The sequence below is a fragment of the Hemicordylus capensis genome, chromosome 10 (assembly GCF_027244095.1).
Source record: "Hemicordylus capensis ecotype Gifberg chromosome 10, rHemCap1.1.pri, whole genome shotgun sequence".
Classification (NCBI taxonomy): domain Eukaryota; kingdom Metazoa; phylum Chordata; class Lepidosauria; order Squamata; family Cordylidae; genus Hemicordylus; species Hemicordylus capensis.
Genome location: NC_069666.1, coordinates 9,473,570 through 9,496,324, shown reverse-complemented (window position 1 = coordinate 9,496,324; position 22,755 = coordinate 9,473,570). Strand labels below are relative to the sequence as shown.

Genomic DNA, 22,755 nt, shown 5'->3' with positions numbered 1-22,755 from the left:
AGTCAGACCCTCGGTCCATCTAGCTCAGTTTTGTCTACACGGACTGGCAGTGGATTCTCCAAGGCTGCAGGCAGGAGTCTCTCTTTCAGCTCTATGCTGCCAGGGAGGGAATTTGGAACCTTCAGCATGCAAACGTGCAACGGCCCCATCCCTTAAGGGAAATATCTTACAGTGCTCACACATGGAGGCAGGTCTCACGATCAGTGGGACCCGCCTTCAGAGGGTTTGCGGGGAGATTGGGCTAAGCCCGCAGACGATCATCTCGGACGCCCACATGACTGCTGGCTCCGTCACGGAGCCGACAGGGGCTGTGGGGATCGGGCACCCCAGAAGTTCCAGCATGCTCTGTGCGAGCACGCTGGAGAGACCCCCAAGCCAGGAGGCTGCTTTTTAGCCTCTTGGTCAGGGGTCTCCTCGTAAGTGGCCACACTGCGGCAACACACAATTGTAGATCCCAGGTTAGCAGAGCGCTCGCTCCACTAACTTGGGCTTAGGGGAGGTTACCCGCTTTGCGATAACTGGGCTCGCCTGTGAGCCGAGTGCTTCTCACGATCGGCTAAAATCGAGCTAGGCTCCCCTAGACCGATTTTAGCCGATCGTGAGAACAGCCCCATGGAGTCTCCCATTCAAATGCAAACCAGAGTGGACCCTGCTTAGCAAAGGGGACAATGCATGCTTGCTACTACAAGACCAGCTCTCCTCTTATGCACAGCCTCAGGCTACAGGCTGGTGTGCCTATGACTTGTACACAAGGGAACAAAATTTGGCTCTGCCTGGAGGGACATCCTATCTGCTGACTTCGGTGTTGACTGCTACATGAGTTAACCTCTCCGTGATGCAGAAAGGTAGAGCGTTTTCGCAAGTCGGAACAAGGTTTTTCCCTGCCGGCAGCACTTTAAGGTCAACTACCTCTCTCTGGGAATTGAGAAGGGTTCTCACATTAGCATCGGCAATAACGGTCCGGGACGCCTAAACGAGCTTGTTGATTACACAGGAAGCAGAATGAAGTCTGGCTCACGTCTCCCCAGCTGAACTGCGCCAAGGGCCATAAAACGTGCTTTTGTCAATAAACACCGTAAATGTGACCCGCAGGACACCGGGGAGGGGGGGGAGGGCGTTCGCCTGCAGCAGGTAGGTGCTCTTTTTTCCGGCACTTTTTAAAAGAGTTTAAAACATTTAAAGACTTTTGAAACATTTTAAACACTGTGAACATTCATCCCCTGGAATTGTACCGATGCCCAAAATGTGTAGGCCTGACTCATGGACTCAATGCAGATGGATAGCAAGTATTGTCATGATCCAGCTGGGGTGGTTGTTGGTACCTTCTAGGGGTGGAGGAGGGATGCTCACTGTGATTTTTGACAAGGTCTGAACCCCTAGAGATAGCAAAGAGACAGCCTTGCAATCCTTTCAGCTTCAGCTACTAACCCCCTGCTAACCAAGGGATACTGTTTTAAGTGGTGATTCTCTTATATTTAGCAGGGGGAAAGCAACTGGCCCTATCCAACCCCAGCACAGCACCCCTCCAGTGGCTACTGGTGGTGTCTACCTTCTGTTTCTTTTTAGGTTGTGAGCTGTTTGGGAACAGGAGGCCATCTTACTTCTGTATTTTTCTATGTGAACCGCTTTGAGAACTTTGGTTAAAGAGTGGTATATAAATATCCTTAGTAGTAGTAGTAGTAGTAGTAAAGTGTAAAGTGTGCCATCAAGTTGATTTCAACTCCTGGTGCCCACAGAGCCCTGTGGTTTTCTTTGGTAGAATACAGGAGGGGTTTACAATGGCCATCTCCCATGCAGTGTGAGATGATGCCTTTCAGCATCTTCCTATACAACCTCATGCTTGCTAGGCAAGACATTTCCCGCTGTGCCATTAGGTGGCTTCCTGGGGTGGTACCAATGCCACAATTTGTGGGCCTGGCTTACAGACTAATGCAGATGGGTAGTAAGTATCGTCATGACTTTTAGCACTCATTTATCACTCTGGCCTTCTAAGTCAGGAAGAAAAAAAATCTTCTTTTTAGAGACTACAATGCTATGCAGATAGGAACATAGGAAGCTGCCATATACTGAGTCAGACCATAGGTCCATCTAGCTCAGTATTGTCTACACAGACTGGCAGCAGCTAGAGGCAGACCCCAGCCCTAAGCCAGGGCTTGACAAATCTCAGACAGCAGGAAGTTCTTCACACGTGGCTTTTAGCTCGCATCTCCTCCGGAATGGAGGTGTGCGTCCACATATTGGCCAAATCTACCTCCAAGTCCTTGCAAGCTATTAGGGAACACTTCACACACTATTTGGGTTTTTCATCGTGCATTAGAGTGTAGCCCAATTTGTATCCGGGGTAAAACAAAAACAAAAACAATCCACTTTTTGCATCAGTTTTTTGGGGCAACTTCTAAATTGCAGTAAAGCCTCCCAGGAACACCACGGTAAAGCCTGCAGTCTAGGAAAGCTCCAGGGAACTATGGTGCCTGGAAATGTAACCACGGCGCTGAGACTAGGATATTCAGAAGCAGAGTGACTTGTTTCTGTCCTAAGTCCTGTTTCTGTTCTAAGAATCTTATAAGTAAAGGGGATAAAAATAAGCCCATTTACCCCACTCCTACCCCCACCGTCTGTAACTAAGTCCAACCATTTTTTTTCAGGTGTCCATTGTCTGGCTCCTAAATTTTGGGCTGGCTCCTAGGTGCAAATAAAATTTGCGCCAGATGTATTTGCCTGAATGCTACAGGCAAAGAATGGGAGAAGTTCTAAAATATTCCACCATAAAGGAAAATTTGCAGGGATGCTTTGGGGCTTACAATGAACAAAATAACTGTTTCAACTAAATCACGTAGTGGAAGTTTCTAGAAAACGGGGGTGGGAGGGCGGTTTTTTTGCAACAGAGAATGTCTACAGGAAAATACTTGCAAGCAAGAGGTGGATTCAGAAGTGTGTTCACTATTGGGCTTCAGCGTACCCGGGTACAGAGTGGAAGGAACATCCGCATTTTCAGCTAGCCCGTCTCCTGGGGTACAAAAATGCTCCATATGGCCTGCACTGCAATCACACACGAGGAAAAAAAATTTCATTCGAGAGAAAAAATCCATAGCCAATTAAGTCCATGGAAGTGTACCTTTGTGCTAATCGATAGACTTGGTGGTCATGTGAGATACTTATTTCGGCACACTTTTAACCCTCACCCACCCACCCAAATCTTGTATGCACATAAAATGCTCCTTCCATCATCAGGAGCCCTGGGGAAACAGAGCTTCTGATTTATAAGAGGGGACTCCTATGCACGTCCAGTTCTACACACCTAGGCTCTATGCAGACAGAAAACTGAAGAAGTACTCGTGGCAGCCAGGTTGAAAGTCCATAAAGGGGAGTCACAACTTGAGTTAATGTTTCTTTCTAGCAGAAATTATTTCAATCAATCAATCAATCAATCTTTATTATAGTTATACAGACCAGCATAAAGTGTAGGGCATAAGGGGGATGAAAATACACCAAAAGGCATGTGTGATAGAAAGGCATTAAAGACGTATAAAAAGGGATAAAAAGGCACACAGAGGGGCAGAAATTATTTTCAAAATGATTCCAGATTTTCAAGCAAATACATCACAGAGATGCCATGGGTGGGGATGATGGGAGTTGCAGTCCAACAACACTGGGGACCCAAGGTTTAGAAACTCTGCCTTAAAAGGTGCAGCCACAGATCAGTGGAAGAGCATCTGCTTGCATGTAGGGTCCCCGGTTTAATCCCTGGCAGCATCTCCAGGCAGGGAGGGAAAGACTTCTGCCTGAAAGCCTGGAACTAACCCCTTCTAACTTGGCAAAGAGGCGCCTTTTTAACGTGATGATTCTCTTTATTTAGCAGGGGGAGAGTAACTGGCCCTATCCACTCCCAGCACAGTACCTCCAGTGACTGTTGCTGGTGTCTGTCTTATGTTTATTTTAGATTATGAGCCATTTGGGGACAGGGATCCATCTTATTTATTTGTTGTTTCTCTGTGTAAACCGCCCTGAGCCATTTTTGGAAGGGCGGTATAGAAATTGAATGAATGAATGAATGAATGAATGAATGAATAAACTAACTAACTCTGCATAAAGCAGCTTATTGTGAGGGGATGTGGCTGTAAGCCCAGTGGCAGAGCATCTGCTTTGCATGCAGAAGGTCTCCGGTCCAATCCCTGGCAGAATCTCCAGGTAGGGCTGAGAAAAATTCCTGCCTGAAGTCCTGGAGAGCCACTACCAATCCGGGTAGACGATACTGAGCTAGAGGGAACAATGGCCTGACTCAGCAGATGGCAGCGCCCTGCGTTCCTTTCAGTGCCAGCCACACAGCTGGCCTCACTCCATCTCCAGTCCCAAGCTCAAAACTGAGCTCAAAACTGAGGCTGATCAGGGAGGAGCTCACATCCTCTTCTTACTTGGAAGTAAGTTCTAGTGAACTCAGTGCGTCGTTTCTAAGTCAATATGCAAAGGACTGGTGAAGGAAAATCTGATTAGATCTGTGCACAGCTTAATCAATACACATGAATACAGGGGGACTTGTTGATCCAGCATCCGCGGTCAGGTAATAGGCACCCGACCTCGGTATGCACAAGAAAAAAGCTGGAGGGGAGGGTGAGGATTAAATCCATGTATCTGCAGATTGGGGGTGGCTGGAAATAACCTCCGAGATCATTTCCGGCCGCTATTTTGTGGCTCCTTTTCACTAAAAAACGTCTTGGAAATTGTGACTTTCCACCAAAAAATGGCAGAGTGTAGACTTGGGGAGCGAGGGCATTGCCGGAACGCGGGAAACCTGTAGAGCATAGTAGGGCACTTAATTCGGCCTTTTTTTTCATTTTGCACATTTTTAGCCATCCACTGGAACTTAACCCCCGGATTCCCATTGCCCCAATGCCTCGGTATCCGCAGTTCCGGTATCCGCGGAACCAGCCAAGAATGGAACCCCCGCGAATACCGAGGCTTTCCTGTATGGTACAATGGGTTGAAAAAAATCAAGAAGTGCAGCTAGGACATTGACCTGGGGGAGAACCGTTTCCACATAACTGGGTGGGTCGAGCTAGCTGACCACAGAGAACTGGTTTAGCAAAAATTGGATATCAACCTCGGGATGAGTAAAAGGGGTAGAGAAGGAACAACTTGACCTCAAGAACATACTTTGCAGGAAGAGGATTAAGTCATAAGATGACATCAGTGGGAGGATCTACATGAAAGGAGGCATGGATTAATTATAATACTGTATCTACCCAAAAGGAAGGCAACCCTGAATTTAAGATGACAACTTAAAAGATAGAGGTTAAATACTGGTTATACCTGTGTCAGCTTAAGCGGCAGAGTGGGGAAATGCTTGACTAACAAGCAGAAGGTTGCTGGTTCGAATCCCTGCTGCCACTATATCGGGCAGCAGCGATATAGGAAGATGCTGAAAGGCATCATCTCATACTGAGCGGGAGGAGGCAATGGTAAACTCTTCCTGTATTCTACCAAAGAAAACCACAGAGCTCTGTGGTCGCCAGGAGTTGAAACCGACTCAACGGCACACATTACCTTACCCTATACCTGTATTTACACCTGTATTTGCCCAAAACAAAGTTATACTTGTATTTACCCAAAAGAAAGAGGACTCTGAATTTAAGACAACACCCCACCCCCCACTTAACAGGAAAGAACTGGGGGGAAACCTCATGTTGGAGTCGGGTAAATACGGTATGAGGTGGACCAATAGCATGAAGTGGGGTGGACACAAGGAAGAACTACCTGGTTGGGATAAGACAATCATAATGGAGTCGGGGGGACCCTACATTACTGAATGAGTTCTTCACTGTAAGGTCCAGGGACCATTCCCCCCACCCTTAATACATGACTAATTGTTTATTGGGTCTGTGTGAAGCTTCGGACAAAGCTGAATACTTTGTGGAGTCCCCCTGGCACCTTGAGGAGAAGATCATTCTCACCGTCTAGTGCTGTGCTTTGCATAGGGCTGGTGGGCTCTTTTAAGGGAAAGGGAGCCGTCTTGATCCCCTCCACCATCTTGGAAGGCATGCACAGAGAGTGCTGGGAAGCGTAGTCTTTTCCCAGCACTTTCCTCCTAGAGCTCTTCGGAGGGGGCTCCGTCTCACATAAAGGGCCCTCTCAGCACCACCGAGAAAAGGGCCGTGCCACTGTGCGGAAGTCAACACAGTGGGAAATGACTCTCGCATTGGAGGGTTGTTGTTGTTTTGCCAAAGTGGCCCTCGCTTGAAAACACTGGAATATGGTCATTGATTCCTAACAGGAGGAGCTATAAAGGCGTGTCTCGGCGAGGAGAGGGGGCCGGCCGTTTCTGCCAGCCCATGCACTACACATGCTGTTTCTCATTATTCGTTTGAGGCTGCAGTCTGTTTTGTTCTTGCTGACTTTAAACTGAACATGATGCAATAAATCTTACAAGTTTTAGTTTCTACTTTGTGTGTCTCCGAGTCAGATTCTATGAGCAACCAAATGGAGGGGGCTCGGATTTAATTTTGCAGCTCAGCTGTCTGCCAGGCTGCGGCTACAAATAAATTATTTGGGGAGGGACTTAATAACTCGCCTACACTGGGCTATAGTGAGCATTTAAACCAGGAGAAGCATCAGGAGCAAGTTTAAAAGCAAATTCAAATTTAAAATAATTAAAGCACGGCAAAGAAGATTGGATTGTAAAATTGCTTGCCACCACAGTGCAAAGGAGGAACAACGTTCCCAAATAAATATTTCAAAGGGTTTTCCAATAAAGCTTGTAATTAAACACTTCCACCCTCTGCTGGCTTTATTGAGAGGCTAAAGTAATGAGTTTTTGCATACTGATTTTGTCAGATGCTTCTGATAGTCTGTGGAGTCATAGGAAGCTGCCATATACTGAGTCAGACTATTGGTCCATCCAGCTCAGTCTTGTCTACACAGACTGGCAGCAGCTTCTCCAGGGTTGCGGGCAGGAGTCTCTCCCAACCTTGTCTTGGAGATGCTGCCAGGGAGGGAACTTGGAACCTTCTGCTCTTCCCAGAGTGGCTCCATCCCCTGAGGGGAATCTCTTCCAGTGCTCACATATCAAGTCTCCCATTCAGATGCAACCAGGGCGGACCCTGCTTAGCTAAGGGGACTAGTCATGCTTGCTACCATAAGACCAGCTCTGCAGTCTGTCTTTGAGCCAAATGATGCTTCATTATTTTTATGTATACAGTGCTATCAGCACAGACAGCATAAGAACATCAGAACTGCTGTACCGTTCATCTAGTCTAGCATTCTTGCGCCATCTGCAGCAAAACCCTTTGCAGCTGGGAAGGTCACAAACCAAGCAGGAAGGCACAGCCCTCCCCGAGTTACCCTAGAATGTATTAAGAGATATCCTGCCACTGAACCTGGAGGCTTCATTTTCCATTATTTATCTGTCAAACCCTTAATATATTTTAAAACCAAAATTCACCAAGGATGTATGAATATAGAAGATAAAAACGGAACAGAATATAAAGTGAAACAGAGACAGTAGAACGTGTTCGGAGGAGGGGCAGCCACGCTGGTAAGAGATCTGGGAACCGAGGTCCATGAGCACTGGTTGAAAGAGCTGGCTATGTTTAGTCTGGAGGAGAGAAGAATAAAAAGGAGAGGAGGAGGCTGGGAGAGATGAGAGCCATCTTCAAAGATCTGAAGGGCTTTCACAAAGAAGCGATACCACCTCACTACGCTCCCAGAAAGTCACCCATCCAAATGCAAACCGAAAGCAGAGCTGCTTAGCAAAGAGGGCAATCCATACCACAAGACCAGCTCTCCTCCCATCCAGGGAGTGCAGATCTAAAAAGAGCTTTTGATCTTGAGCCAACCATTAATAACATTTTGCAAATCCAGGGCATTTCGGAGAGGGTGACGAGAGTGGCTTGGGTATGGGAACAAGCTTCTCCCCTCTTTCGGGGGGAGCTTTCTAGCCAACTCTCCCTCCCTCCCAAACAGAACGGGGACTTCCTTAAATGCTGTTCAAGCACTCCGGAGAAGCTGCAGTTTGTTCCCACGCCAGCATTCATTTATATTTAAACAATGGGAACTGAGAAGCAAGAACGCTGCTGAGCTTAGCGGTACAGGGGTGTCAAGGCTGTTGGGCAGAGGCAGGAGCGGTGAAAAGGGATCTGAAGAGGGAAAGATCCCAGGCAGAGAGAGGGGAGGGGAAGGGGAAGAGGCAAGGAGGTGGCAGAACATCATTTCCCACAGGATGCGTTTTTCCTCTCTAAAAACCTTAAAACCTCCATGTGCTCCGTTAAGAGCATTTTAAAAAGATAGTTAAAAAAGAAAGCCAAGAGGAAACAAGGATGGAGACAGAAGGAAGGCAAGAACACTGCCTGGGAAAGATTGCAGAAGTGGGCAAAGGGCAGCGCTGGGGTTACAGGAACACAAGAAGCTGCCATATACTGAGTCAGACCCTTGGTCCAGCTAGCTCAGGATCGTCTACACAGGCTGGCAGCAGCTCCTCCAAGGCTGCAGGAAGGAGTCTCTCTTAGCCCTATCCGGAGATGCTAGGGAGGGAACTCAGTACCTTCTGCATTCAAGCATGCAGATGCTCTTCCCCTAAGCTATGGCCCCATCCTCTAATGGGAATGTCTTACAGAGCTCACATGTTCTCTCCCATTCAAATGTAAACCAGGGAAGAACCTGCTTAGCAAAGGGGGCAAATCATGCTTGCTACAGAGCCACCTTAAGTGGCGCAGCAGGGAAATGCTTGACTAACAAGCAGAAGGTTGCCAGTTCGAGTCCCCGCTGGTACTATATCGGGCAGCGGCGATGTAGGAAGGTGCTGAAAGGCATCATCTCATACTGTGTGGGAGAAGGAAATGGTCAACCCCTCCTGTATTCTACCAAAGACAACCATAGGGCTCTGTGGGCGCTAGGAGTCGAAATCGACTTGACGGCACACTTTACCTTACCACAAGACCAGATGTTATTGGACTACAACTCCCATCATCCACTTTGGCCATCGTGGCTGGGGACGATGGGAGTTTTCGCCCAGCAGCATCTAGGGACCCCAGTTTGAGAACCCCTGCAGCAGGTCTCCGGAGGTCCTTGGGCTGAATTGGGCCTTGCCACAGACACCTTTGCTAAACCGGGACTTACTTGGGAGTAGACAATACAGAAGAGATCTCCTGCTAGATGAGGGCTCAACAAACCCCAGGCGTCAGGGAGCCTAGAATTTAACCATGGTGCCTAGACAAGGATATTCAGAGGCGGAGTTATTGGATATCACTGTGGTCTAGTGGTTGAAGTGCTGGCCAAGGACCGGAGAGACCCAAGTTCATATCCCCCATTCAGCCATGAAGCTCACCAGATGACTCTGCGTCAGCCACTTCTCTCTCAGCCTAAACTATCTCACAGGGTTGTTGTGAGTATAAACATAGCTATGTACACTGTTCTGACTTCCTGGAGGAAGAGCAAGATCTACATGTAATTAATTAATAAGTAAGTAATTTTTTAAAAAAAATGTCCCAGGCAGTCCTGCTTCTGTTCCAAGGGCACGACTTGTAAAGGGGATAAAGAGAAGCGAATGGTGACCTGAAAAATCTCATAATATCTGCGAGATCCTCTCTTGAATTCAAAGCATTTACCTCCTTCTTGTTCCAGAGACCCCTCCTTCCTAAGAAAAGCTGCTATAATGCCAACGATTTACTCTGTTCTAATCCTTGCAACATGTGTGCACGCGTCATATTTCAATAGTTGCATAAAGGAGCCACTTCCCGGTTCTCCTCCCAATCCCTCTTCATGGGATCTCCTTCTGAGCTAAGAATGATGGCGCACAGAACATCATTTCCGGCGAGAGGTCTGGGGCTTGCAGTGGGGGGGAATGCGTGCACAAAAGCACAATATTTGTCCTTAAACCGTTTGCTTTTGAATTTTGGTAAAGGGGTTTACAAGCAAAATACACACGAGAGGTTGGAACCCAGGAGAACAGAACATCCATCATACAGCTGCCACCCAAGCGCTGGATTACTGAACTGCTTTTCCACGTTTAAAGGTTTGGTCCTGGTTCACGGCGACCAGAACATTTCAGGTTCAGTTCCAATTCAATGGAAAAAACCTCCCCGAGCCAATTGTTGGGGTTGGATTCAGCTCGACTCCTTCCCACACAGCACTGGCTAAAAGCCTCAAAGCAAATCTCATTAATTTTAATGAGATTAATTAATGCTAAAACTCATTTTTAACGAGTTTTTAATCTGGCTTAAATGTTTTGTGTTTTTAATTGTTTTTATGATGTGTTTTTGGTTTTAATGTAAACCGCCCTGAGCCACTTTAGGAAGGGCGGTCTATAAACTGAATGAATGAAATGGAGTGAATAAATAAATCTCACAGAAGCAAATCTTAACACAACTATGAAAAAAAGGCTGGCTGGGGAAAAAACAGTCTTCACTGCCCACTGCAAGATGAACAACAATGAGGTTAGGAAAACCTCTCCAGGGAGGCTGTTCCAAATAATGGGTGCTGTGACGGTTCTCAAATCCACTGCTGCCACACTCTCTCTTTAACAGTCAACTTTCATAATATTTATGGCCCTCAATAGTGCAGAAATGCTTTTTTAAAAATTATTATTATTATTATTTTTACATTTATATACCACTCTTCCTCCAAGGAGCCCAGAGTGGTGTACTACATACTTGAGTTTCTCTTTCACAACAACCCCGTGAAGTAGGCTAGGCTGAGAGAGAAGTGACTGGCCCAGAGTCACCCAGCTAGTTTCATGGCTGAATGGGGATTTGAACTCGGGTCTCCCCGGTCCTAGTCCAGCACTCTAACCACTATACAACGCTAGCTCTCTGCATGGGGTGTTACTCCAAACAAACAAACAAACAAACAAAATGGCTCCCTGTCTCCAAAGGGCTGACAATCTAAAAATGAAAGATAGCCACCAGCAACAGTCACTGGAGGGATACTGTGCTGGGGATGGATAGGGTCAGTTGCTCTCCCCCTGCTAAATAGAGAGAATCACCACCTCAAAAGAGGTCCCTCTTTGCTCAGTTAGCAGGGGACAGTGCCCTATATTATATATAGGATATATAATATATAGCAGTGCCCATTATTATACTATAGCAGTGCCCATTATTCTCTCTCTCCCTCTTGCATGGCACCCCTGAAGGACTGCACAGTGGTATAAGAATGCCATATGCAAGGCTGCACCCTGTTCCCCAAAGGGCCTGCCCATGCTGCACCCCAAAACACACAGGCTTCTTCAATCGCTGCACCTCAGCCCACAAGAAACTAGTGGGCTAGTCTCATAAGCTGCATTCCCTCTCTCGAAGATGAATTGCCTGCCTCAGCATTCATTTCCAAAGCGGAATGGTCTTAGGACTGGATTTCCAAATTAACAGCAGCATCTTAGTATCTCTGACGTGTTAAAGTTTGGCCCTCACTAGTAGGCTGGGGACTCTCTCTCGTTGTATCCTCAAACCATCGCAGGTTCACCATTCACTGGTCAACTGTGCGGACTGGTCTTTCAACCACATGAATGAGCAGCTGGCGTGGGTCAAGTTAAAGCTAGGGCCCTGCACTTCTCAGCTGGGGGTGGGGGACCAAAATCCAATTTCATCTGGGGCACCAAAAAACCCCATGGCAAGGGATGTGCACGAACCTGTTCAGAGGCTCTTTTATGGGCCTCCGAACAGGTTCGAACGACCAGTGGTTCGTCTGGTTCGAAGGTGTGTGTGGGGGGGATACCTTTAAGGGCGGGGGAGGGTGCTCTTACCCCTCCCGCCCCATCCCCCCCGCCGGCGCGGCAAGTTAAAAGGCTACGGTGGGGCGGCAGCGTACCTCCCTGCCGCCCCGTTCCCTCGTTGGACCGGAAGTACCCAATCCATGTGCGCACGTCGGGTGCATGCATCTGCATGTCACGCTTGCACATGTGCACATTGTGCACGTGTGCACACGCACTGGGTACTGACAAGGGAACAGGGGCAGCAGGGAGGTATGCTGCAGCCCCAAAGGACCCTTTTAACCTGCAGTGCTGGTGGGGGGAACACGGTGGGCAGGGTAAGGGCACCCTACCCCGCCCTTAAAGGTATCCCTCCCGCCTTCGAGCCACCCCCCCCCGCCAGTTCTGTGCACATCCCTACCCATGGCTGGCCTGCAATAAACAACTTCCATATCACTCCTACAGACAACCTCCAATATGTCACTCCGATAGACATCTCCTATATACTTTAAAAATAAAGAGGATTTATTGTCTCACAAAAACAAACAAAAGATATGCTTTCCAAGAAATACACCATTCAAAGCACAACCAGTTGCAGTTTACTCTCCTTCTGTCTGAGTTCCTTTCTCCCAGCATTTTTGTTCCTTACCTTCCAAGTGACTCTACAGCGCACCTCTGGGTAACTCCTCCTGTCAATCCAAGCACTTGGCAACAGATGCTATGCTGAACCCACTTATCTAATATGTGAAAAACCTAAGTGGTTCTTAACCAATTCTTCACAAGTGTCGCCATCAAAAAGACTCTCTCTCAGGTTAACCCACCATACCTCTAACGGTAGGATGACTCAGAGAAGGGCCTCAGATCAGCATGCTTTGGCTGGTTCCTTTTAGGAGGGGTTAGAGTTAACCATGGTTAACATCAATATTGATGTCACTCTTAACCATGGTTAAGGCTTACAGAGGAAAAGTACAGCTCTGTGGCCGCATGCGCTCGTAACACGGAACCACGGATCAAAACGGAAAGCAGGCTTTCTGCAGTCATGGAGACTGCAGAGAGGAGAGGGAACCAACTGTGAGGGCTTGCTTTTTGCTTGAAGGACAGCCCTCAGAGCTAATCACGGGCGGAGAGAGGGAGGAGCATCCTTCCTCAACCCCAGTTGGAACGAATGCACCCTCCAGTGCTGTATTTGGATGTCATGTTCCGGCATTCCAACCCCAATTATGAGCAAAAAAACTCACTACAAACCAAGGGTTTAAATTGGTGCTTGCAGAGCACTGACTCAGCTCGGTTGCACGCATTCAGACATAACGGAGTGGCAACCTCTGGGCCCTGCAGCTCTGGTTCCGCATTACATGTGAATGTGACCTGTGGCTTGCTTCTGATCTCCTAATTATATCTGAGAGATCAGAGCCTTGGCACATGCACTGTGCCTCTGAAACCTAATTTATTTTATTTATAGGTTTATATCCCATTCTTCCTCCAAGGAGCCCAGGATGGTGTACATGGTTATGTTTATCCTCACAATCACCCTGTGAGGTAGGTCAGGCTGAGAGCGAAGTAACTGAGAGAGCCAGCCAGTGAGTTTCATGGCTGAATGGGAATTTGAACTCAGGTCTCCACGGTCCTAGTCCAACACTCTAACCACTACACCACACTGACTTTCAGTTTATGCCTGCATGCAGTGAAGAACTGCACAAGAAGTAATTCAAAACGGCCATATAGCTTTAAATTTGCATACCCAAACCTTCGGAAATAAAAGAATGTTCTGGAACACCAGCCACCTCCTTTAAAAATTAAATAAATAAATAAATAAGCTACCCCACTCTCTTTCTGACTACCTTGTAAATCAGAAGTGCCAGGAGAAATAGCTGCCCTTTATCACAAGTTATAGTTTTACTGACAGTTTTAAAATTAAAAGCTATATCACTGAGTGACTTGAAGCAACACATGGGTGCTCTCAACACACACACACACACACACACACACACACACACACACACACACCCCTCTACCTTGCCATAACTGGATTATGTACTAATAGCAAAGACAGGTATAAACTGCTAGGAAGAAAATATTCCTTTAAAAAGCTTCCTGTTCACGTATACTTAGTCACTAAGATCTCAGCCAATAAATAAATAACTAAAATTTATTCTGCAAAAGAGAAAGACCCTTTTCGATATTACAGCTCAGATCATAACCATGCCTTGCTTGCTCCTCAAGAACGTCCGCCCAATTTAGGCCGAGCTTTTAGATCCTGGTTTAGTTGGAAACTCTGGCTTGAAGAAGCCAGGATGGCCTAGCTGAGACACCATGGTAGATCCTGACCTGTCCTAAGCCGAAATCAGTAGCAGAGTCCTTTCTCTCCTCAAGCAGAGAAGAAGCACTCAAAACACCCAAGGTGAGGAAGTTGTACAAAAAAAGAACTCAATCCCAAGTCCATTTTATGTCTGAACTGGGCCACTGTTAAATTGTTTGGGGGTTTTTTCACTTAACTGCAGGACTCTCAGCTGTTGAGCTGGTCTTGTTGTAGCAAGCATGACTTGTCCCCATAGCTAAACAGGGTCTGCCCTGGTTGCATATGAATGGGAGACCTGATGCGTGAGCACTGCAAGTCGCTCTGGGAAGAGCAGAAGGTTCCAAGTTTCTTCCCTGGCAGCATCTCCAAGATAGGGCTGAGAGAGATTCCTGCCTGCAACCTTGGAGAAGCTGCTGCCAGTCTGTGAAGACAATACTGAGCGAGACAGACCAATGGTCTGACTCCTGTCCAACATCTGGGGACCAGGGCTCTCTCTAAGATGTGCAGATTCACAAGTTTTTTAATGTCCACTCAGTTAATTTTAGACCCCACTCAGGTTGGATCAGGAAGGTCCCACTCAGTATTCTCTCTGTAATTTTTTTCATCTGTGTGCGGAATTAGTTTTGTTCTGGGCGGCAGTATCACGGCAGTGTGTATGTGCACATGCATTCAGAATGGGGCCTTCCTGATTCAACCTGAGCGGGATCTAAAATGAACTGTGTGGACATCAAAAAACATGTGAGCACATGCATGCCTTAGGGGAAACACTGGTCCCACTCTGAATGCACGTGCGCACACACTGTCTTGATACAGCCACCCAGAACAAAACTCATTCTGCACACAGATGGAAAAAATTAGAGAAAGCACTGCTGGGGACCCAAGGTAGAGAACTCTTCTTTACAGGACTCAATATGCTAAACTTCAAGGTAGGATGCTATGACAGCAACAATTCATCAGTTCATAAGCTTAAGGCCAAACACCAGCAGAAAACTGTCATTCCCAGACCAGATTTACAGATCTCATTCATACACCTGCACTTCTAGCTAATCAAGAATTTTATACCACCTTTTCCTATTAATTCAAAAAGCAGTGTACAATATAAAAATCTCACTGTTCAAATGAGAAAGTATCAAAACATGATTAGAAATCAGAAACACTCAAAAAGCAGCACCAATAAACAGGCAACAGAGAAGGGAATAAAAAGCATGTTTATAGCTTCAACTTCCAAAAAAAAAAGAAAAGAAATAAAATAAAATAAAATAAAATAAAAAACACAGAAAAGGAAGATCGTAACTTGGTTCTGCTAGAATCAGTCAATATCGTTTGTTACAGCCGGTAATCAGCCATAACAAAACAACAAAATATCAGAGCTTTAAAACAGCATTAACTTTGTTTATCAACACACAATAGAAACAGATTCCCCAATAACATACACAATCATCTAGCAAACACATGTTAATTCCTTTCAGGCACCATCCTTTTACTTATCCTTATTCATTGTTTACATAGACTACAAGCTGTGGACCAAACCGGGATAAAACTCAAACGACCTGCCTGGATAAATCTTTACAACTAGCTGACCTGGTGCAGAGCGTATGCACCCCTAGTTCTCCCTCTCTCCCCATCAGCCCCAGTTCGTTCTCCCCCCACCCCCCGCCACCAGCACATTCTCCCTCTGTGGCCAGCTGGCCTGGCCGCCACTTGCCCTCTGCGGTCAGCCACCACTTCCCCTCCTCTACCACCTCCTTCCGCCCACCACCGTTTTCTCCGCTGGCCGGCCTCGACCACTGTTCCCCCCCCCCCCCCGGCCAGTCATTGCCGCCATTTTCTCCCCCGTCCCCGTGGCTAATAGGCAGCTGCTCTCGAACTCTCACGAGAGCTGCCACACATGGGATTAAGCCACGGGTACATCTTAGAGAAATAAATATATAGAAGATTGATTAAACCAGCTTCTAACGGATATCGTGATAAAATGGAGGAGCACATGAGCTACTGTCCTTAGGCCCATCCACACGTTGTGCTCAACATTCATATGAGTGTATAGTAAACACAGGAACAGATCGGTACACTGGCAGGCATTCGCATGTTGTGTTGAACAGCATTACAGAAGCACACTTCCTATCTGTACCATCCGGCTGAAGGGCCTGTATCCAGGTTCCCTTTTCGAAACGAACACAGGAGCAGTCGTCCACACAAACACATGTACGAGTGCAGAGATATCTGTACACTCGTACAGCATGATGTCTGGATCGGGCTTTAATCTCCTGCTCCTTACATGGACACCCTCGCTTGGTTCTGGAAGGATGACAAAGTGATAGTCAGGTGGGCCATCTACAGGTATCGCCTCCCACATTCACCAATGAAAACAAGGATATGGATGTCTAAGGGGCGTGGCCAAGCAACCTGGGAGGTGTGGCATATAGGCTTTATCAATAAAGCTCTTAACAGCTTGGGTCCAGGGTATTTAAGAGAGTGCTTCCTTTGTCATGAACCCTGCCACCTGTTGCGATCTTCTGGAGAGGTCCAGTTACAGTTGCCACCGGCTCGCTTGGGCTGCCCTGGGGCTTTGGAATATGCTCCCTGCTGAAATGGTCTGACTTGAAATATGGCAGCTTCCTATGTGAGAGCCAGCGTGGTGTAGTGGTTAGAGTGCTGGACTAGGACCCGGGAGACCCGAGTTCAAATCCCCATTCAGCCATGAGACTAGCTGGGTGACTGGGCCATTCACTTCTCTCTCAGCCTAACCTACTTCACAGGGTTGTTGTGAAAGAGAAACTGAAGTATGTAGTACACCGCTCTGGGCTCCTTGGAGGAAGAGCGGGATATAAATGTAAGAATAATAATGATGATGATGATGATGATGTTCCTAAGAGGAAAAATACTGAAAGCTGAACAGTCACTTCCTGGAGAAGAGGCAGGCTTCAAGAATTGCGACTTCCCCGCTGCAGTTAGTTGGGAAGTTCTGTCGGGTTGCTCTCTGACAGCACCAGCACACCCTTGCTCTGAATGCCAGCCACTATCTGAAAAAGGTAACCTCCAACTTTGAGGAAGGGCCATAACTCAGCGGTAGAGAACCTGATTTGCATGCAAAAGGTCCCAGTCAACTGCTGGCATCTGACTCCAAGTAAGACTGATAAAGACCTTTTCCTGAAACTCCAGAGAATTGCTACCAGTCTGTGTAGACAATACTGAGCTGGATAGACCAATGGTCTGACTCAGCAGACAGCAGCTAATGTGTTCCTTTCTATGATCAGTTAAAACGCAGGTTGTTGATCCGATTAAAGAATAATTATGAACCAAACAAGTTTTTAAAACCTCAGAACTCAGCACACGGTACGAGGCGCCAATAAAGGCACAATGCCTTGAAAAGACAGCTACACCTCCACAAATTTCTTGCGTAGGCTGCATTAAGCTTATCATCCGTGTCACCCTTCGCTTATCCAAGAGAAGTCTCAATCTTTGCATGAAAACATATTTATGCTTCTGGCCTCCTTACATTGCTTAACAGTATCAGCCAAGACGATTTTCAATGGAGGAAAAACCCTTTGAAACAAAAGCCCTATTCACACATTATGTCCAAAACTTGTTCAACGACCATACAGTGTGCACAGGTTCAGATCTGTACAGGCAGAGTTATTCAAATTTTATGTGGAAGGTGGGTACAGCAGTTCCTATCTGTATCCTGCATTTCACAAAGCCTGTACCCAAGTTCACTTTTAAAATGAATGCAAGTACAGGGATTCACACAAAAACAGAGATGAGTGCACAGACATAACATAATGCAACATACTGCCTGAATCAGGCCAGAGTGTCAATTCTTCTGCATGATTAAACTGGGGAGAGTTAGAAATAACGTCAGATTATATATGAGAGAGACTCCTCTCTCGTGTGTGTGTGTGTGTGTGTGTGTGTGCACACGCAACCTTGGAGAAGCCACTGCCCTTTTGTGTAGACAACACAGAGCTAGATGGACCAATGGTCTGATCTGGCATAAGGAAGCTTCCTGTACTCATATGAACCACTCCTAAAACGCCATGATTTTCCCTTCTGAAAAGAAATGACCTTCGTTCAGGGGAGGGAATACAAACCATTCACTCTCCAGGGTTTTATGGAGGTCAATTGCATTTCACCTTTCAGCACACTCAGCAATATAAGTCAAGAGCTAGGAAATGTCCACTTCACAACCTTTCATCAAATATTGATTTTCATTTGAAATTTAAAACTTTCCCATTCCAGGATGGATCTCCAGACCAGCGATCTGTTTTGCACTCACTTTTATAAACACGAGAACCAAACTCTTACCAAGAGACATCATTCACTTTCAAAATTCAAGAGATTTATATGGTTCACAAAAGACCTTTGAGAATACTGGGCACATTCTGAGATCCTTTAGTGACAGCCTAATCCAGTTCATCCAAGGGCTGAAGGGGATGATGGGAGTTGTAGTCCAACATCTGGGGACCCCAAGGTTGGGAACATCTGAAATTTACTCAGAAGACCCCAGTGGAGCTAACTGATACAGCATATTTAGGGTTGCACCTTGCAGCCCAATCTAATGCATGCTTACCTGAAAGTAAGTCCCACTGAGTTCAATGGGATCAACTACCAAGCAAGTATCCAGAAGGATTTTAGCTATAGACATTTATTAAACCAGCGAGCCTTTATTTTGTTAAGACTGCAGGGCTGCACAACTTTAGCCCTCCTGCTGCTCTTGGACTACAACTCCCATCACTCCCAGCCAGAGTGGCCAACAGTCAGAGATGATGGGAGTTGTAGTCCAACTGCTGGAGGAGGGCCAAAACTGTGCAACCCTGTGTTAGACACTCCAGGATTTCGGCTGCCGATTCTTAAACTTTCAGAAGAAAATTTGAATGATTGACCAGTTAGATCTTGGTAGGCCAACTGGATCTGAGCTGCGCAATTGGACCCTGATGTAATTGTAACTGCCACACTCAGAATGAATATGGGTTTTTAATTAGGTATGAAGAAAGCAAAAGAGCCTGGCCACCAGTGTCCCCTCTAACAGGGATTCCCAGATGTGGTGGACTACAACTCCCATAACCCCCAAGCAAAAGCCATTGCAGCTGGGGACTCTGGGAGTTGTAGTCCACAAAGTCTGAGAATCCTTGTTAGAGGAAACACTGCTGGCCACATTTAGCTTAGAAAAAAAGTTAAGAAACAATAAGACAGCACATGAGTGACAATAAGGACTGTCCTGCCAGATCAGACCAAAGGCCTATCTAGCCGAGCATTCTGATTCCCAAGCAGCCAATCAGATGCTTCCAAGAAGCCCACAAATGGGGCGTAAAGGCAACCGCCCCTCCTGCTGTTGCCCTCCAAGAACTGGCATACCACCTCTGAAACATGGAAATTCCACACAGCCATCACAACTCATAGCCAGTGACAAACCTCTCCTTCCTGAATTCGGCTTGAAAATGGGATTCGACATCGAAGCTTGGGGCCCTTACCACATCCTGCAGCAGTGAATTCCACAAGTCAGGGGTTCTCAAGCTTGGGACAAACTTGGATCAAAGGCCATTGTGGCCAATGAAGGTGGGAGCTGCAATCCAACGTCTGGAGACCCAAGCTTGAGAACCCCTGCCATTAAATGGTGGCCGTGTTAAGCCTGGCTACGACCCAGAATTGGAGCTGCATTCCTGCCCCACTCTCCCAGGCAAGCACCCACTCATTGGCTCAGCAGAATATATACAAAGCTACTCACAGACACAGGGGAGGGGGAGTGTATGCACTGAAGGGTGAACTGGAGTGCCACTGTACCATACTCTTGGCTTGACATGTGGCACAGCGATGCAGGAGACAAGTTTTGGGCGGTACATAAATATGCAAAATAAATAGGGTCATGAAAGCTGGCCAACACTGAGAGAGCAGTTTTCAAACAGTGTTGTTGAGGCAGGCCTGATCATTCTTTAAATCTCTATCTGTCTGTCTATCTATCTATACACATGGGGGTGTGTGTGTTTAAAGCTGCAAAGAGAACTCCATACATGTATTTTCTGGATCTCAGAAGGATGCAGTTACTATATTTACTTGAATCCAAGACTAGTTTTTTTCCTAGGGTTTTTCTAGTATTAGAAATCAGGTCGTCTTAAATTCAGAGTCCTGCTGCTCCTTTTGCAAACAGAACCTGCATTTAACCTCTGCTTTTTAAGGGAGTTGTCTTAAATTCCAAGTTGTCTTTGATTGAAAAAATACGGTAATAAAAAGAATAGAATAAATTGATTGTTGTTAGCAAACAGAAATATAATGTGCAAGGCATTTCGGCTTCCGCCTTCTTCTGCAGATAGATAGACAGACCCCCAAATCAAAGAGAAAGGAAGAATGGTTTAAAATTATGACAGAATTACTGGATTTCAGACTAGTCTTCCTATTTCTAGCCAAGCAGAGAACAATTTGTTATGGGACAGCTAACCAAAAAAGTTATCTTTATTATTTATTATTATTAGAAGTGGGTAAATGTAGTGCCCAGGGAAACTGTGAGATTCCCTTCCAAAGAGGGCACATAGAAGCAGCCAACATCCTGCCCCGGGCTTGAAAAGCTTAAACTGCAGTGTCTACATGTTTGGGAAGTTTCTCCAGGGCTACAGGAGACCCGCTGCCAAACATCGGATGCTAACTCTTAAAATTCTGAAATAATGTCTCAGCACCCTTGACAAATCTATTTTAAAGCCGTGGGTTTCACACAGCACCTTCCAAGTTCTTAGAACTGAGAACAGAGAAAGGAGCTGTACGGTGGGTTGCCAACTTTCCAACCAGTGCTTGCTCTTCTGCCTTTAACAGCAGCCAGATCTGCAAACCTCAGCAGGAGAGATCACTCCTCTCCAGTTTCACCTGCTGATCTCTGCACACAAAGCACCTGCAAAAGGCACAAAAGGCACCAGAATCCTGTTGCTGAGCATCAGCAGGCAACCGGAGTGGGGGCTCAATTGATCCAGTTCTGCAGGCGACGCCTCCCTCTTTGGAGCGGCACCCCACCACCAACGCTCCTCTTGGCTCGCCTGGCATTCCTATGGCTGCAATGCATCCTCTCGCCTCTCTCTCTCTCTCTCCCAGCCCGATCCTAAGATATCCCCCTGAGAGATCCACGGACTTACTCCCAAGTAAACGCAGATGAGCTTGCAGCGGCCGCCCCTTCAGGCCGGCGGCGATGCTGCTGCGCTCTGACGCAAAGCGAGCCGCTGCTGACCTGTCCCCAGAGAGAGGCGAGCCTCCTGGGGGTGGGTGGGGAGGTCACCTCCGCGGGGTGCGTGGGTGGGGGGCTGCTCGCTTGTGCGTGCGCACGCGCGCGCTCGCACACAGGGCGATGGCACTGGTCCCTGCTGCCGGCAACTACTCACCGGGAGGGTTCACCACCGCCGCCGGCGTTGCCATCTTGTCTCCGGACTGGAAGGCTGCTTAGTGCAAGCTGGGGACGAGGCTTGGCCGGAGGCGGGCGGGCGGAGGCTCTGCGCAGCCCGGGAGGGTGGCACGGGAGCGGGGAGGGGGGGGAGCGAGGGCTGCGCTGGGGGGCGGGCGCCCGCTGCCGCCACACAAAGGGGGGCGTCCCCGCAGCAAGGGCTCCCCCGCGCACGAGGAGGCGCTGCTGCCTGGCCGCCCGCCTGCGAGTGCAGCTGCCCGAGGCGCCTGAGCTGAGGAGCCGAGCCTCTCCGGCGCGCGCGCGCGCTCTCGCTCGCGCTCCCTTTCTTCCTTCGCCGGGCTTCCCCCCCACCCCCACTGCTTCTGCTCATGCTCAGCCTCCCGCCACAGCCGCAGCCCCAGTGAGCATGTGCCGAAAGGTTGCACATGGGCGGTGGGAGAATGAAGCCGCTGCCCGCACTTTACCCTCAGCTGGGCTGCGGGACCCTCGCCAGCTATCCATCACCCCGCCATCCATCCCGTTGCGCAAGGAGACAGGGGAGCGCGCACGCAGCAGGCTGCGATCCCCACGCACGCTCAGTGGGGAGGTCAGCCTGTAGTGAAGAGAACTTCATCAAGGATGGTTTTACTCGGGAGTAAAGGCGGCCCTCCACCCCCAGGGCGGCTTTACTCGGGAGGAAAAGCTGCTCCCCCCACAAGAGCGGCTTTACCCGGGAGTAACGGCTGCAACCCGCTCAATTTTTATACCGCCTTTCATTAAAATAATCTCAAGGCGGTTTACAAAACATTTAAAAACAATTTAAAACCATGAAAAAATTACACAATAAGAATTGTGCCGTGAGCAGTCCAGGTACTCATACCCGTAATTGTGAGTAGTCCATTTACTGAGCTAAATGGACAATTTTCATAATGGAGAGAAGAAGTGGGGTCCCCCAGGGCTCTGTACTGGGACCAGTGCTCTTTAATATTTTTTAATTAAATAAATAGTTTTTAAAATATTCAGTCAATTGAATATTTTTTTATTGTGTAACTGTTTTATATGGTTTTAAATGTTTTGTAAACTGCCTTGAGATTGTTTTAATGAAAGGTGGTATAAAAACAATAAAAATCAAAATAAAACCCTTAAATTTAATTTTTTTAATTAAAAAAAATAAAATTAAAAATTATAATAAATGATCTAATATTTGGGGTAAGCAGCAAAGTGGCCAAATTTGCAGATGACACTAAACTATGTAGGGTAGCGAAATCCCAAACGGATTGTGAGGCGCTCCAAAAGGATCTCTCCCAGCTGGGTGAGTGGGCTAATCGAAAATGGCCAATGTGGTTCAACGTAAGCAAGTGTCAAGTGATGTAAAAGCCTCTCCTTGAAAAAAGGGCTAAGATAGGTACCACTAGCTTTGTGTGCAGCTTTGAA

The 22,755-nt window shown here is 47.2% G+C and overlaps 1 protein-coding gene across 4 annotated transcripts in view; it reads right to left on the bottom strand.

The window, feature by feature from the left end:
- The window catches only part of ARNT2 (aryl hydrocarbon receptor nuclear translocator 2), a 122,324-nt gene extending 100,451 nt beyond the window's left edge, over positions 1 to 21,873 (bottom strand). For 2 of the 4 annotated variants that reach the window (XM_053272557.1, XM_053272559.1), the window contains exon 1: positions 21,807 to 21,849. In XM_053272557.1, coding sequence (XP_053128532.1) covers positions 21,807 to 21,843 — 37 coding nt within the window. In that variant the 5' untranslated portion in view covers positions 21,844 to 21,849. Of the gene's footprint in view, positions 1 to 21,079; positions 21,171 to 21,322 lie in introns of those variants that run through there. The other 2 variants (XM_053272558.1, XM_053272561.1) reach the window with 2 other exon arrangements.
- Positions 21,874 to 22,755: the final 882 nt, after the last annotated feature.